The sequence below is a fragment of the Tripterygium wilfordii genome, chromosome 22 (genome assembly GCF_013401445.1).
Source record: "Tripterygium wilfordii isolate XIE 37 chromosome 22, ASM1340144v1, whole genome shotgun sequence".
NCBI lineage: Eukaryota > Viridiplantae > Streptophyta > Magnoliopsida > Celastrales > Celastraceae > Tripterygium > Tripterygium wilfordii.
In genome coordinates this window covers 4,582,680-4,597,099 of record NC_052253.1, presented here as the reverse complement: position 1 = coordinate 4,597,099, position 14,420 = coordinate 4,582,680, and the positions used below count along the sequence as shown (strand labels likewise).

At 36.3% G+C, this 14,420-nt stretch overlaps 2 protein-coding genes across 7 annotated transcripts; one reads left to right on the top strand and one right to left on the bottom strand.

The window, feature by feature from the left end:
* Nucleotides 1-340: 340 nt before the first annotated feature.
* LOC119990496 (phospholipid--sterol O-acyltransferase-like) lies at nucleotides 341-9,801 on the top strand. 3 transcript variants are annotated; one of them, XM_038836439.1, is made up of 16 exons: nucleotides 341-684; nucleotides 1,295-1,430; nucleotides 1,572-1,716; nucleotides 2,738-2,907; nucleotides 3,001-3,077; nucleotides 4,146-4,359; nucleotides 4,446-4,620; nucleotides 5,321-5,420; nucleotides 5,685-5,779; nucleotides 6,141-6,216; nucleotides 6,316-6,387; nucleotides 7,827-7,995; nucleotides 8,704-8,808; nucleotides 8,884-8,968; nucleotides 9,056-9,145; nucleotides 9,667-9,801. In XM_038836439.1, the coding sequence occupies exons 2-15, from the start codon at nucleotides 1,328-1,330 to the stop codon at nucleotides 9,135-9,137; spliced, it is 1,668 nt and encodes a 555-aa protein (XP_038692367.1). In that variant the 5' UTR covers nucleotides 341-684; nucleotides 1,295-1,327; the 3' UTR covers nucleotides 9,138-9,145; nucleotides 9,667-9,801. The 3 variants fall into 3 exon arrangements, with proteins under 3 accessions (XP_038692367.1, XP_038692368.1, XP_038692366.1); XM_038836440.1 differs by having other exon boundaries at nucleotides 341-705; nucleotides 1,572-1,665; XM_038836438.1 differs by having other exon boundaries at nucleotides 341-705.
* On the bottom strand, nucleotides 9,740-14,286 carry LOC119990497 (rho GDP-dissociation inhibitor 1-like). Of its 4 annotated transcripts, XR_005466051.1 has the most exons (7): nucleotides 14,156-14,262; nucleotides 13,837-14,059; nucleotides 12,844-12,907; nucleotides 12,538-12,759; nucleotides 11,756-11,880; nucleotides 10,855-11,057; nucleotides 9,740-10,103 (listed from the first exon to the last, which is right to left on the bottom strand). XR_005466051.1 is itself a non-coding variant. In XM_038836442.1 (6 exons), exons 2-6 carry the CDS (start codon nucleotides 14,047-14,049, stop codon nucleotides 10,986-10,988), a joined length of 696 nt encoding a protein of 231 aa, XP_038692370.1. In that variant the 5' UTR covers nucleotides 14,050-14,059; nucleotides 14,174-14,286; the 3' UTR covers nucleotides 10,679-10,985. The 4 variants fall into 4 exon arrangements, 3 of the variants coding, with proteins under 3 accessions (XP_038692370.1, XP_038692371.1, XP_038692369.1); XM_038836442.1 differs by lacking the exon at nucleotides 9,740-10,103 and having other exon boundaries at nucleotides 10,679-11,057; nucleotides 14,174-14,286; XM_038836443.1 differs by lacking the exon at nucleotides 9,740-10,103 and having other exon boundaries at nucleotides 10,679-11,057; nucleotides 14,198-14,286.
* Nucleotides 14,287-14,420: the final 134 nt, after the last annotated feature.

Below are 14,420 nucleotides of genomic sequence, written 5' to 3'. Positions count from 1 at the left end.
TATATTATCCATTCCCAACAAAAATAGAGGCCAATAACATTTCATGTCCCCAATAAAACTACACCAAAACATAAAACCTCAATACAACCACATCATCAAAACACGTCTCGCAATACAACCACATTAACAAAACACAAAACACGTATTCCAATACAATCATATCAACAAAATATAAAATGCAATACATTTTTATTGTCCCACCAAGATTTTACTACTATGATTGCTCAAAATAACATTTGTTTTCATGACCCATCAAAATACACTTTTTCTCATCCATGCCCCCTTAAATTCACATTGTTGCAATTGCTCACAGTGAGCACTGAAGCAAAGTGACCAGAGACTCAGAGAGAACGAGTTTCATGGTAGTGGGCCACAGTTTCAGTCACACGAGGCTCGTGATATCAAAAAGTTCATAACTAACAGTCTCTCTTCTCTCGCTCGAAAGAAAGAGAACGCGTGGAAGAACGATAAGGAGAAGAACTGCAAATGGGAGTGGTATGGACTGTGATCGTGGTGCTACTGCTAGGGACCATGCAGAGAAGCTGCGTTAATGGTAGGGAGTGGGCTGGAGACTACTCCTAGTTATCGGGGATCATAATCCCTGGTTTCGCCTCCACTCAGCTCAGAGCATGGTCGATCCTCGACTGTCCCTACTCTCCTCTCGATTTCAACCCTCTCGACTTAGTATGGCTCGATTCTACCAAAGTACTCCCTCTCTCTATCTCATGCTCATCGACATTGACTTATTTTTATCTCATTCGCTCCTGCTTCCTGTTTACACTGTTTTTGTTTCGAAAGCATTATCTGCTTTGGATGGAGTTAATTATGGTGTAACGAGATAACTGCAACATTGTATGCTATAGATGGCGTTAATTCTCCTGTCGCGAAATTCTATGCTATTCGTTGTTTGAGATCTATTCTTACTGTGAAAGTTACTATATATATGCCACAAATAAATAGCTCCGCGCGGTGGCGTTAAAGACAAATTTGTCCGATTCCCTCTGCTAGAAGTTACTTTGGTAGCTAGAAATCGGCTGCCCAATGTTGTGACCTTAATTTCATCGGTGAACCAGACTGCTTTTCTGGACTCCTGCGGGATACGATTGTTTTGGAGTAACTGTGGTCCCCTTGTCACATGTTATCATTAATTTATCGTATTCATTTCTTGTCTTTTCCATAATCTTGTAATTAGCAGAATGTTAAACAAAATTATGCCAAATATTCTTAGTAATGGTTGATCAATCTTATATTTAATGCGGCATTTGTGTGAACTTCGCTTTCATCTTCATTTCAGCTTTTGTCTGCTGTAAACTGCTGGCTGAAATGCATGCTGTTAGACCCTCACAATCAAACTGATCATCCTGAATGCAAGTCACGGCCGGACAGTGGTCTCTCTGCCATCACGGAACTTGATCCTGGTTATATAACAGGTCGTCTTTTGTTCCATCCCCTCTTTTGCTTGACTAACAAACTATATCTTTCAGAATGTGAATGTTGCGAATGTATATATTGTGGCTTTTGATGTCATGCTCTGATTTAAATAAACAAATACGATGTTTTTTGGGTTGCAGGCTCTCTTTCTTCAGTGTGGAAAGAATGGGTTAAGTGGTGCATTGAATTTGGCATTGAGGCAAATGCAATTATGGCTGTCCCATATGATTGGAGGTTGCCGCCATCTATGCTCGAGCAACGTGACCTTTATTTTCACAAGCTAAAGTTTGTATACTTCCTGAGTAATCCTTGGTGCCTATCATCATCATCATCATTGTTTATTATATCATTCTGCTAAAAAAATCATCATTGATGATGTCATTATTAGATTACATCTCTGGAATACTAAGTGGACCATTCACTCCGAAATCCTTTCTGTAATATTCTTCATGGAGTTTACAACTTCAACAATCAGTAACTTTGTGATCTGTTAATATTTTCTATGGTTATATCAAACACCATGGAAGATGCTATATTGCTATTACAAATGTTGAGTTACTATGTAGAATTCTCCAACTGCCGTAGGGCACAGAATTGTGAGTCTCAAATTAGTAAAGCGTAGGTTGTCTTTGTTGCTCTCTCTTTCGACTCCAGTTTTCTCTTTCTCACTTATTTTTTAACACGTTAAACTTTTAAAGTTGCCTGCAGATGAGTCAGTTAAAACCTTTAAGATACCTGCAGTAATTTGGTGGACCAGTTAGCAACAAAGTTTGAGCATAGTAAATTGCACTTTTGGGAGAGAGATGTTGAAGGCAGTCGACATAGAAAGTTTAAATCAGTAAAATTAGGGGCCAGGCATTGTCTTTTATGCTTCCAGTTCTGATATATCTATGCACAAGCACAAATTTTATGTTGCATGCATGCACTAATTTGAAAATCAAAAAGTTGAGCTTTTCATTAAGTTACTGGTGGAAAGCTTAGTTGGCATTGGTAAAAAAAGGTAAACAATTCCCGTGCACAAGGCGTCCGCAGTGGGAGCGGTCAGGGACAAGTAAGATGTACGTGTCACACGGACCTTACCCCCACATAATATGTAGGGAGGTTGCTTCAGGAATTGAACTTGTGACCTCTAGGTTCACTCCCGCAACTCTACCACTGGGCCAGATATTCACATTTTAATTGGTATTGATGATCACTAATAAAATAATGTGAATATTCTGCCATAACAATGTCTAATGCGAGTAGTTCATTTAGTGGTTTGTTCAAGGGTTCCTAAACTTCTAAACGTTTATTTTCCTTGTCGCAGACTCACGTTTGAAACTGCCCTTAAACTTCGCGGCGGGCCATCATTAGTATTTGCACATTCATTGGGGAATAACGTCTTTCGTTACTTTTTGGAGTGGTTAAAGCTTGAAATTGCTCCAAAACATTATATGCAATGGTTGGATGAACACATTAATGCCTATTTTGCAGTTGGTATGACTTGCTTGCATCAAAACTTTAAGAAATATGGCTGCTTCTCATGGATTTATCTAATGCGTTTTGGCATTGTATTGGTGCTTGTTCCAGGAGCTCCTCTTCTTGGTGCAATTGAGACAGTCAAAGGAACACTTTCTGGGAATACATTTGGTCTTCCTGTGTCTGAGGTTAACAATTGGTTTCCTTAATTTCAGAATATTGGTTTTCCCATGTTATTTTACCTGTGGAATGTACTTATCTGACCACTCATTTAAGCTGCATTAGTTAGGGGGAGCGTTTTGTTGGAAGCAAGCAGCATGAGTTGTTTTTGGTGATTGATAAGTTTTCAACTGGTCCTTTTGTTGTATAATGGGTACACAACTTACACTGACTCGGACCGGTGCAATACTCACCACCACCAAAACAACTTATTCTAAACCAATGGAAGACAGGACTGGCATTAGTAGGCATTTATTTTGGTGGTTGAGATATTCAAACCTAATTATTAAGCATCATAAGCTGTTTTGGGGGGGGGTTTAGAAGTGAACCTGTTATTTTGGTGGTTCATGAGTTTTCCACTCATTCTCCCTGTTGCAAGGCATCTTACATTCTTACTATATTGACTTATATTTATAAACCATTGGATTTTATCTGGAACATAGACACCTTGCATAACTTTTACGAGACAAAAAAAGAAGTTTGATGTGTCTTCATGCTCTTACTTAGTAGTTGGGTAATGTTGACTCAAAATCTTCTTGTTTGTTTCATGCAGGATAGCTTTTGAGAAAACACTTGTGTTTATTGACTTAGAGGAAACTCTAACTCGTGCACATATTGAAGAAAATTTAACCAGCCATTAAATGACAACTTTGAGTAGAAACATTGAATGTCACTCTGTTAATTGTCTTTGGAAATATAACTTCTGCTGATTTTCAGTTTTCTCATATCATTAAAATATATGGACTGATCTTTTTCTGCCTTTTTAATAAGTTACTTAGGTTTTCATGTAGTTGCAAAAGCTGAACTAGGTTACACTTGTGGACTTTAATACCAAGCACCAATAAATAATCATTAAGAGTAATCTACTTTACTGCATTTTGTTGTGAAAAGGTCCTGATTATGTGTAAGTCTTATTTGAGGTTTCTTCATTGTACGCCTTAGATTATTCAAGTGGTATTCACATCTCATGGCAATTTGTCTTAGGATACAAATCCTATTTTAACATGTATTTATTGCATATTTTGCCAAGGTACCAGGGAACATCTCGATTGATGTTCAATTCTTTTGGTTCTTCACTATGGATGTTGCCATTTTCGAAGTATTGTAGGGCAGATAATACTTACTGGAAACATTTTTCTGGAGGTAGTAGGAAGGGTCATCACTCACATCAATGTGAGGAACAGGAATTCCAGTCAAACTACTCAGGATGGCCAACAAATATCATCAATATTGAAATTCCTTTCACCAATAGTGAGGCTTTAAACTTAACTTTCATGTGTATCTCTTGGATACGATATTCTTCGTACTATTAAATTAATCACATTTTGTATTTACAGGATTCAATGCCTATCCAACAATTTCAGAAATACCTGAGACCAACTTGTCTAGCATGGAATGTGGACAACCCACTCAGTTATCCTTCTCTGCTCGGGAAATAGCAGATGGGACCTTTTTCAAAGCAATAGAAGACTATGATTCAGATAGTCAGAGGTTGTTGTACCAATTACAGAAGTGAGTACTTTACCCCTTGGCAAGTGAAATTTCCAATCTATAAAAGAAACTTTGCAGTGACCTTCAAAATTCAATAACTTCTTTGAGGCATTACAACTTGATATATTTCACGCGGGTTTTTTTTGCGTTAATCACCTATCTCCAGCTTAATATAAGCTGTAAATGGACCACCGGTTTGTGTTTGTGTCCCCTCAACTTATTTCTTATACACAACTTAATTTAAACTAATATATGGTGGAGAAAGTGTATAATACATTTCTGGCATCTCTTGTAATTTTAGCATAATCTAATATACTCTCCATTGGATTTATTCTATGATTTACTTTCCTATTCTGCAAATATCATGAGTTTCAAAATGTAATTAGCAGATTATCTAGGGTCACACTCATTTTTCCTTTTAGATTGAATGGGGCTATAACTGGGGTTGTTCAGCATTCTCTTTTTCATACAAAACCTTTTCATAAACTGGTGAATTTAGTGTAATGGTTTGACATTGATTGAAAGTATGCTCGCAAAAGACAGGACCAAATAAATGCTCTCTTTCCAATTGTTATTTACTTCTGTTCTGCTTGACAACAAACTAACATGTTTGTCGTATTTTGTAATGCTTCTCGTGCTACCTACTTCATTACACGTGAAATGGCTCTATCTTTACTTCTTACTTTTGATAAACCTGAATCTTCAATCTTGTATTATCCAGGTCTTATCATGGTGATCCTGTGCTGAACCCCCTTACACCTTGGGATAGACCACCTATAAAAAATGTATTCTGCATCTATGGAATAGATTCAAAGACTGAGGTATAATTGCATTCTCTTATTTGATGGGCTATTTCTATTTCTCATTACTGGACCTGTTTTTGTTAGATATAAATGCTTCCCTTAACTAATTAATATCATATTTTTTATGGTTTAAGAAACAAGTAAGACACAGATGTTATATATTTCCTCTTTCACATAATTTATCTTATATGTTCCTGTAATGAGTAACACGTATGAGTATCTAAATTTCATTTCTTATGAATAGGAGATGATAGTTTCGGTATCTTGGCTCTGTAAAAACAGGTTGGTTACCATTTTGCACCAAACGGCAAGCCTTATCCTGATAACTGGATCATTACTGATGTCATTTATGAGATTGAAGGATCTTTATTCTCAAGGTAGGGTAGGACCATCTATCATTAATTTGTAATTATGTTAACAAATATCCCCTCTCCCCTCTGCCTGTGCCCCTGACCCCCACCCCACACACACACACACACACACACACACACACACACACACACACAACATGCATGCTTTGATGGTACGCTAAGTTGCTACCTGCACTGTTTCGATGATGTAACTGAAATGAGATAAATGATGTCATCTCCTGTAAACTGAAACCTAATCCAAATGTGCATATTGCAGTTCTTTATTCGAACAGCCAACTGTTGTCGTGATAATTATAATGTGTTGGTCAAGATGAGAAGTAAGATGTACTTGACATATATTTGATATCTCTCTTTACCATCCTAATAGGTCTGGGAATTTAGTTGAAGGGAATCCTGGAGCTGCAAGTGGAGACGAGACAGTAAGCTTAATAAATCTAATATGTGTAATGTTTACAATCATAGAACATATTCAAAATTTCCGATTGTATTTTAGATTGTTTCATAGACAGGTATCCTTTACAAATATGCTATATCACTTTCAGGTTTCATACAATTCTCTCTCTTGGTGCAAAAATTGGCTTGGACCAAAAGTGAACATAACAAGGGCCCCTCAGGTACTCTTTTAGTGCATTTCGATAATGTCTTTATTTCACTGGGTAAATTTTTTTGATATTTTCCTTGTGATATCTTACTCGTTTCAGTTGAACGCCATAAGCTGGCAGTCTCAGACATGACTGCTGGCAGAAGTGATTGCATCGTGTGTGTCTCTGGTGCAATGTTGCTGTTTATCTATTAATGAACCAAAATCTGGGTAGTTAATAAGCCAGGATCAAGGAAACCGACGATTTGAGATACTATAGTATCATAACAATGTGATCCGGTTCCCAGAAATGATTGAATGATGTCTTATTCAAATTAAAGACTGAAATATAAAATGTCATAACATATGCATTTCCTCTAGATAGCCTTTTATCGGTTTGTCACCTAAATGAAGAATAATTTCCTATTACATTATGCATGATAGTGTTACAAGAATCAAACTCAGTCTTTGTGTTTAAATTGAGTGGACTTTCAGTGTAATGCGTGGTTGGGGATATTTAGGATCAATTGTCGGTAGCTATTCAGACGATAACGCAGAAACGGTCATTATTTTTTGTTTGCTGAAAAAATGGTTTCCTTACTAAGAAATTAAAACCACTCATCAATTTCTTGTAAAGTCTCGGATGAAATTTGCTTTTTTTAAAAAAAAAAAAATTTATTTGCGACTGTCTAGTGCCTGTGCCTATTTATTATCACTGTCTGACCCTAGAAGATTCTACTTGAAATTGGATGAGCTATCCAGTTTTTGTATTCTTAAACTTCAATGGCTTGTTTTTTATTTTCTGCATATTTTTTAAGAACCCCTGCTTTTCCAGAAACCATTATTCGCTTTAAACCTTATCTTGTGTATATATATACCTAAATTGTCCCATAGCAGGCAATCATTTTATATCAGAGTAGTGCGGCGATGGCTTGAAGTAAAATAGTAAATCAGACCAGATTTTTATTTTCCGTCAAAGATTCTGTCAAGCCAATGAAGGCTTTCAACCATTTAGGTCTCTTATTCCTCAAAAGAAAAGTTTTGAGATCATTCATACATGTTTATTCTCAGGTGCTTGCATACATCTTACCATCATCATCTGTACCTTTATCCTAAAAGTTTGGGTCGGCTACATGAGTCTATGAGAAAATCAAAGAGAATCCACTATGTATATTTGTTTCCGCCATTCATTTCTACGTAGGATCATACTTTCATCAAGTCCTATGCATATATCTGAATAGTGAAAATGAAGTTTACACCTTAAACCATGTATTTTAATGATCCTTTTGCCATAAGCAAGCCTTGTTTACTAGCCTTAGATCATTTAATACTAACCTTCTATTAACAATAATGCCTTTGTTTAAAGGTTGATGTCAGTATATAATGGTATAATTACTTCTATCTGTTTATTAACCAAAACACAACCTTTTGGCTGATATTTTTCTTTATTTTCTTCTTGTTTCAAAACTTCAGTCAGAGCATGATGGTTCTGATGTACAAGTGAAATTGAATGTGGAACATCATTATGAAGTTGATATAGTTCCTAACATGACGAAGTCCCCAAGAATGAAGCACATAACTTACTATGAAGATTCTGAAAGTATTCCAGGGAAGAGGACAGCAGTTTGGGAACTTGATAAAGGTGCGTGATATTTCATTTTGAACGTCCATCCAATGAGGCCTGACATTCTAGAAACTTTTATGTAAAGGTGAATGCGTTGTTATTGGACTGTAGTGGGCATGGTAGTCTTTCTAATTACAGATAAACTCCAACTGGTTTTTTTGTCATAGATATAGATTGGTCTTAAATCTTTTGATTATTTCAACAAGATTTAAAAAATATGGAACTTTCAAAATCGTATGGTTGGGAGGAGTGTATCAGCAACTTAAAATCTTAAGGGAACTTGAACAAAGGAATTAATAGTATCTTTTGGCTTGGGAAGCATCCTTTTCTATCAGAATCAGCTCATGTAATTTGCTTATAAACTCCAATGTATTGATGGAATAGGAGTCAGAATAAAAGGTGAAATCATAAGTTGGAAATAAACGATTTGCTGCTCATTATTTTTCCACGATCTCTTATGATAATATTCAATCAAGCTTAATGTTAATTCATAATTGTTAAGATTAGTTACTTTGTCATTCAACCCAATAAATTAACTTGTTGGTTTGAGGCATTTCACACTTTATATATATATATATATATATATATATATATATATTCTAACAATAATGTTTTTTTTGAGGTACTGATTAGTCATCATACACTTGCATGGACGAAGGATTATTTTTTTACGAATTTCTAAGAAGCATCAACAGTAAAAATTAAATTGACGCTATCTTAATGTAGCAAATCACAGGAACATTGTTAGATCTCCTGTTTTAATGAGGGAGTTGTGGCTTCAGATGTGGCATGATATCCATCCTGATGCAAAATCGAAGTTTGTTACAAAAGGTGAATCTCGCTTGCATATATTTTCATTTCTCTGTAACCATCTTAACAATACTCACATATAGTATTGTGGGATAGCCAAACGTGGTCCTTTGCGGTATGAAGACTGCTATTGGGACTATGGAAAAGCTCGCTGTGCATGGCCTGAATACTGTGAATATAGGTAAATTCTTTCTTTTGTGAAACATTTAGTTCTTTTGTGATTGTAGGGCTTTATATTTGAATTTGTACTGGATGTGTGGAGATGCAGGTATGTTTTTGGGGATGTTCACTTGGGACAGAGCTGTAGGTTAAAGAATTCTTCAGCTGATCTGCTTTTGCATTATCTTTAGATTACAAGGTACTAACATTATTCTTCATCTTCCCGATCTGACTTAATTTTGCCAATGATGGAATTGGCAAATGAGTTCATTTTTCTGAGCAATGCCAACCATCCTTTCGATATAATTATTTTAATTCATATAAACTATTTGACCCTTATGTCATCATGGTGTTTGAATTTCATTTTCTTCCCTGTTGACAAGGCTTGTTCAAGTTAGGAAGCATTGTTCTGTGAAAAGGTTGGAATCACAAAGAATAGTAGTATGAAAGCTTTGTATCTCAATTCACCGATAATTTAGGTTTGCTTTGAAAATTGAAACATCCTAACAACAGACAGGATATAATTTCACTTTCTTTACCCTCGGCCCTATGACTCAATGTTCCTTCAATCTCACAACCACTTAACGGGCATGGTGCCTCAATTGTTTGTTTTCATCGTCATTTCTTAGGAATTCTCATATAAAATGTTTGGTTGGTGTTGTTAAGTATCTGACTGTTATTTCCATAGTTGAAATATTTATCTCAATTTTGCTTGTGCAGCCGCTGCATTCAATTGGAGGGTTTAATAAATGAATATTCTCAGTCATTGTTGCTGTTACTGGATTCAGTTGTATAACTTGCAAGAAAATGGCTAATCTTTAGTACATAGAAGTCCATATAGAGTTCAATATCATCCACTGGCGGAGAATGGTTTTTTCCATTTATACTGGCCTTTCATATACAGGTAACACCAGGCCGGGTTAATATCATCTCGTCAGTGCTTCTTGTGCAATGCCTTTTAACTCTGACTACTGTAACACAGAACCTTGTGATAATCCACAACCATTAGATGAAGCAGATTCATTTCTTCATATGCTAGTCACCTTGTCGATGATGTATGCTAATCAAGGACTGTATATGTAAGATGAGATTTGAAGTTTTCCATTGCAGAAATGAGCAGCTGTGAGTTCTAACAGTTCATGTGGGCAATGATAGACCTGATGGAGTGTGAAAACAAGTTAAAAGTGAAGGCTATGTAACTGTGTACATCCATTATCCTCATTTTGAAGTGAAAGAATACGAGGTTCCTTGTACAATTGAGTGACTTTGGACATGAAGGTGATAAATTGGGCGATGATTAGTTTGTTATCCTGTACTCACAGTGAATAGGTTTAGTGAAGTTGATTCATTTTCCTTGTCAAGACTCAAGAGAGTTAAAACTTAGTGTGCCGAAGATGTATGTTACTATGTTTACTTCTTTTTTCCTTTCTTTGTTTCTTATATGACAAAATAATGATTCTTGTATGACAAAATAATGATGAGCAACCCACCAACCATTTGGGTAATAGGCTACTAGTGAATTTTTCTAGGTATAAATTATATGAAATCATATGGAGTCGAAAACTACTAAATTCATTCTCATTGCGAGCAATTATTTTTGTGGCCATGCCTAAGACACCGAAGCCAAGTCCGGTCCAATCCACAGGCCTCAAATGGCTGAAACTGAGACTTTTATTGGGCCGGGTGGGTTTCGGGCCTCCAGGATCAGCTCTATGAGTCAGACCCCTTGAAGTTTGATTTTATGGCATAAAAACTCCTTTCCAAGAGTTGAAATTAACACAAACAAAAGGGGGTGTTCATAGTTCATACAACCAGATCTAACACCATGGGGGGTTCCAGATGCAAATTCTGCCCATTGCAATTTGAGCCATAAAAAGAATTGATCCAGATTATAGAAGTTGAACTAACCTGACATTTTGTATCACAGCCGAAAAGCAGTCTTTCAACAAAATGGTCTCGGAGCATGGTTTGCAGTTCACAGAATAATAGAGAATATGAAAATGGAAATGGCATGATAAGTCTACTCTGATTTCACTTGGCTATCTCCCCCTCTTTTTTATCTCGAAAGAGTACCGAAGCTCCATATGACATCGCTTGTCATCATCTTCGAACTGCAAGAAACGAGCCAACCAACATATTTCAAAACTAATGCAATAAGAAGTGGATAAAATTCAAGTCAAATTTGTTTATGGTATCAACATCTCCCCTCTTCTTTACAAAGCAGCTTCTCGCTCGTCTAACAAGAAACAAAAATTCAAAATACAGTACTGACTAGAAAAAAACAGCATTCAAATATTTTGGCACACATTGGGGCAATTCAGAATGTTCAAATAGACACTAAAAATACAACGTTTTAAAGTTCTTTGTGTGATATTTTCTTCGGATGAGTCAGTAACTTGATTAACCGAAAATAGATTCAGCCCATTTGTAACAGTCTGACAACATGGAAAGGAAATACTAAACATGCATCTCTATATAGTGTGTACACCAAAAAATATATGAAAGTTAATCCGCGGATAAGAAAAATGTAAGCAAATTTGATTGGAAACATTTTAGATATAAGCCGGATAGTGAATATATGCACTGATTTGCATTTCATTTCACACCAAGACTTCAAAAGAATTTACATATTAGAATATTGTCTGACGTAGGAAACTTAGCCAAAACAGGTCATGATATGATTTCGTAACCACAAAAGTTAATGAGCAGTAATCAAGTTAGATATGTTGCCAAAATATACCGATTCTGTACGAAAGCCAGAAAGAGCAATTAAAAAAGTACTATTTAGCATACTTGTGTTCTCACACACCTTAAGCTTTGCTGAATAAATTCCCCTTGCTAGTGCACCCGAAGGAGTTGTCTCCTCTTCCAACAAATGCACATATGGTTCCCGTTGAGGAGCAAAAGTGCCCAGCATTCCTTTGCTTTGGTCGACTGAAACAAACAACAGATAACAATTACCATGCAGAAGGTTTACATTAAGTATAAAATCTCTTTGTGGGTATGAGAATTTTAGCTTTGCAAACTGAAAGGTGTGGTGGCCTCAGTGAAGTACGAGGACCATCACCATCAGCATCCAACTTCAACTACATTACGAATGAGAATCAAACCCTAAGTTTGTTGGACAGATGATAAAAGGCTCTAAACTCGTTCATTCAAAAGGAAGCAAAACATTTCTCTCCATTGACTTGAGAAGAAAAAGAAAGAAATTTATGGAAAATGAAACAGTACTACAATTTTTTACAAGATTTTTAATTCCAAAGAAAAAATATATAAAGACACTTGAGGAATCTTCAACAAACAGCTCATGTGACAGAAAGACCAGAAAAATTTTGGCATCATAAAAGCATTTCCTTTCTTTTGTTCCATTTAAAAAGCTATTCTTCACATAAGGGGACTAGAACCTACTTCTTATTTTGTTGTTGCTGGCAAAGAAATAAGCCAGGAATCCAGTATCTCTGGGTATTTGGTCCATTTTGTAAGGGTGTGCAAAGAATGGATACTTGGAGTTGTTCCCCATTGTTTCTACCGTCATTCCCCCATAAACTTAAAGGTTAAACGTTGCAAAGGAGGGGAAGAAAAAATATGCACCTTGGAGTCCCCCCTTCCATACAGAGTTGGAGTAGGTCAAGCCGGAAACAATGTTGTGGAGAACGCTGAATGTCAGCTTGAGCTGATACTGAGATCCCTCCCTAAGAGTAAACAGGACACCACTGCTCTGATTGTCACTCACAGGCAATGGAGTGATAATTTCTCCAAAGTCGTCGGAAATAATACTTATGCTGCGGAAGTCGACTTCAGGTTCCATTTGTCCTGAGAAAGGAAAAATATGAATTTACGAAACAGGAAATTTTAAGATCTTAAGTCAACCAGAATAAACAATTTCATCACACGAACCATTCAAATCTCCTTCTAAACAACCGAGTAGCGTCTCTTTCCACCTCCTTAAGCTGTCATCTTCCTGCAATGCACATTTTGGTTCCAGACGTAAGATGTGAAATTCCACCAATGCTGATATCAGAATGGACATAGGCACATCAATTTGTATGTTATTAGTTTGAATGTAATAAGTTATTGCATTCAAACTGCAGATTCATCGGGTGGAGTAAATAATTATAGATACTTATCTCACTCTACCAAATAAAAGGTGTACGAATCAATATGAAATTATTAGGTCTGCCAAATAAAGTATCTTAACATTTGTCGGAACTACAGACTAAGCTAATTAATGTCAGTGTCCAGTCAAGAAAGCATTGAAACTAAAACCTTTTTATATGATTAGTAAGTCTCATAAGAATATAGTTGTATTATAATTATGAGTAATTCTTACGTACTATAATAAAGAAGGAACAAAACGGCCAAACCCTAACTGAGCGCGCCCACAAACACATCTGCACAATTTGAATTTGCTTTGTAAACTACAGCGGTAACTTGGGATCTTCTTCCCGCTAGGGTTTGATAGAGGTTTAGTAGTGTTTGTGTGTGTCTGTATAGATGTGGATATTGGAGGAAAATATTGTCATGATTTTGCTACTGCGTAGATATATGCCGAGAAAGCTCGCAATTCAAATGTAAAATAACAGGCAAAGAGACTTGTTTAGGGTTACAGTCCATGTTTGAGGACCGATTGTTGCAGAATTTAAAACAAAGAGCAGGATGTGGTTAATCATCAGATATTAGTGGGATTTAATTATTTTGTCTCCAAGTCTCTCTTTATCTTTTTCCTAAGCTTTCTAGGGAAACAAACATAACACAATGAGGGTTTAAAAAAACCCTTCAATGCTACATTCAAATCCATTGACAAAAACTAATACCCATCTAGAAATTGATATCAAATCACTCAAAAAACTTGAAATGAAATCGGGAACAGGAAAAAAGAAAAGCAAAGACCTTGTCTTTCTCAATCTGCTCCTTCAGAGAAAGCAGAGGCCCAGGAACAAATCCAGCAGCAGCAGCGACCTTATCATCATCATCGTCACTCTCCTCCACATCAACATCAACTCCATGATCACGGAGTTTCTCAGTCCGCTCCGCTTCTTCTTTATCATCACCAAAGACACCACCTTTCGATGGTCCTGCTTCTGCTCCCTTCCCGCTCTCCATCTCTCTTGCTCTGTTCACAAATTGAAAGCAGGGGAACCAGTTTTAATTTCCAAGTCCTCTCAAAGAACAAAAAAAACAAGTTTTAAGGATTCAGATAATGACAGACGGAAAACAAAACATTCACATTTCTGTTGTCTCTCTCCCTTACAGAGTTTCTCAGAGTTTGTTTGTCTGTCTGCGACTCTGCGTTATCTTCATTTCATGCTGAGCTTTTGTCGGCGACAAAGTGGACATTCCACAGTGTGCAATCTTTTTTATTTCACTTTAATTTTTTTCCTTAAAATAGGGCAAAAAATTGAAAAACAAAATAACCAAAATAATATGGATTTCTTTTTAACTTACACGAATATCCGAACCTACACACTGATTGA

What these genes read in the sequence shown, in the direction of transcription:
- LOC119990497 (XM_038836441.1), bottom strand. An exon ending in TTTAGAAGGAGATTTGAATG is followed by an intron (nt 12,760 to 12,843) that starts GTTCGTGTGATG and finishes TTCCTTTCTCAG; the next exon opens with GACAAATGGAACCTGAAGTC. An exon ending in ATGGAAGGGGGGACTCCAAG is followed by an intron (nt 11,881 to 12,537) that starts GTGCATATTTTT and finishes TGTTTGTTTCAG; the next exon opens with TCGACCAAAGCAAAGGAATG.
- LOC119990496 (XM_038836439.1), top strand. Translation starts at nt 1,328, where the DNA reads ATGCTGTTAGACCCTCACAATCAAACTGATCATCCTGAATGCAAGTCA. An exon ending in GAATAGATTCAAAGACTGAG is followed by an intron (nt 5,421 to 5,684) that starts GTATAATTGCAT and finishes CTGTAAAAACAG; the next exon opens with GTTGGTTACCATTTTGCACC. An exon ending in ACATAACAAGGGCCCCTCAG is followed by an intron (nt 6,388 to 7,826) that starts GTACTCTTTTAG and finishes TCAAAACTTCAG; the next exon opens with TCAGAGCATGATGGTTCTGA.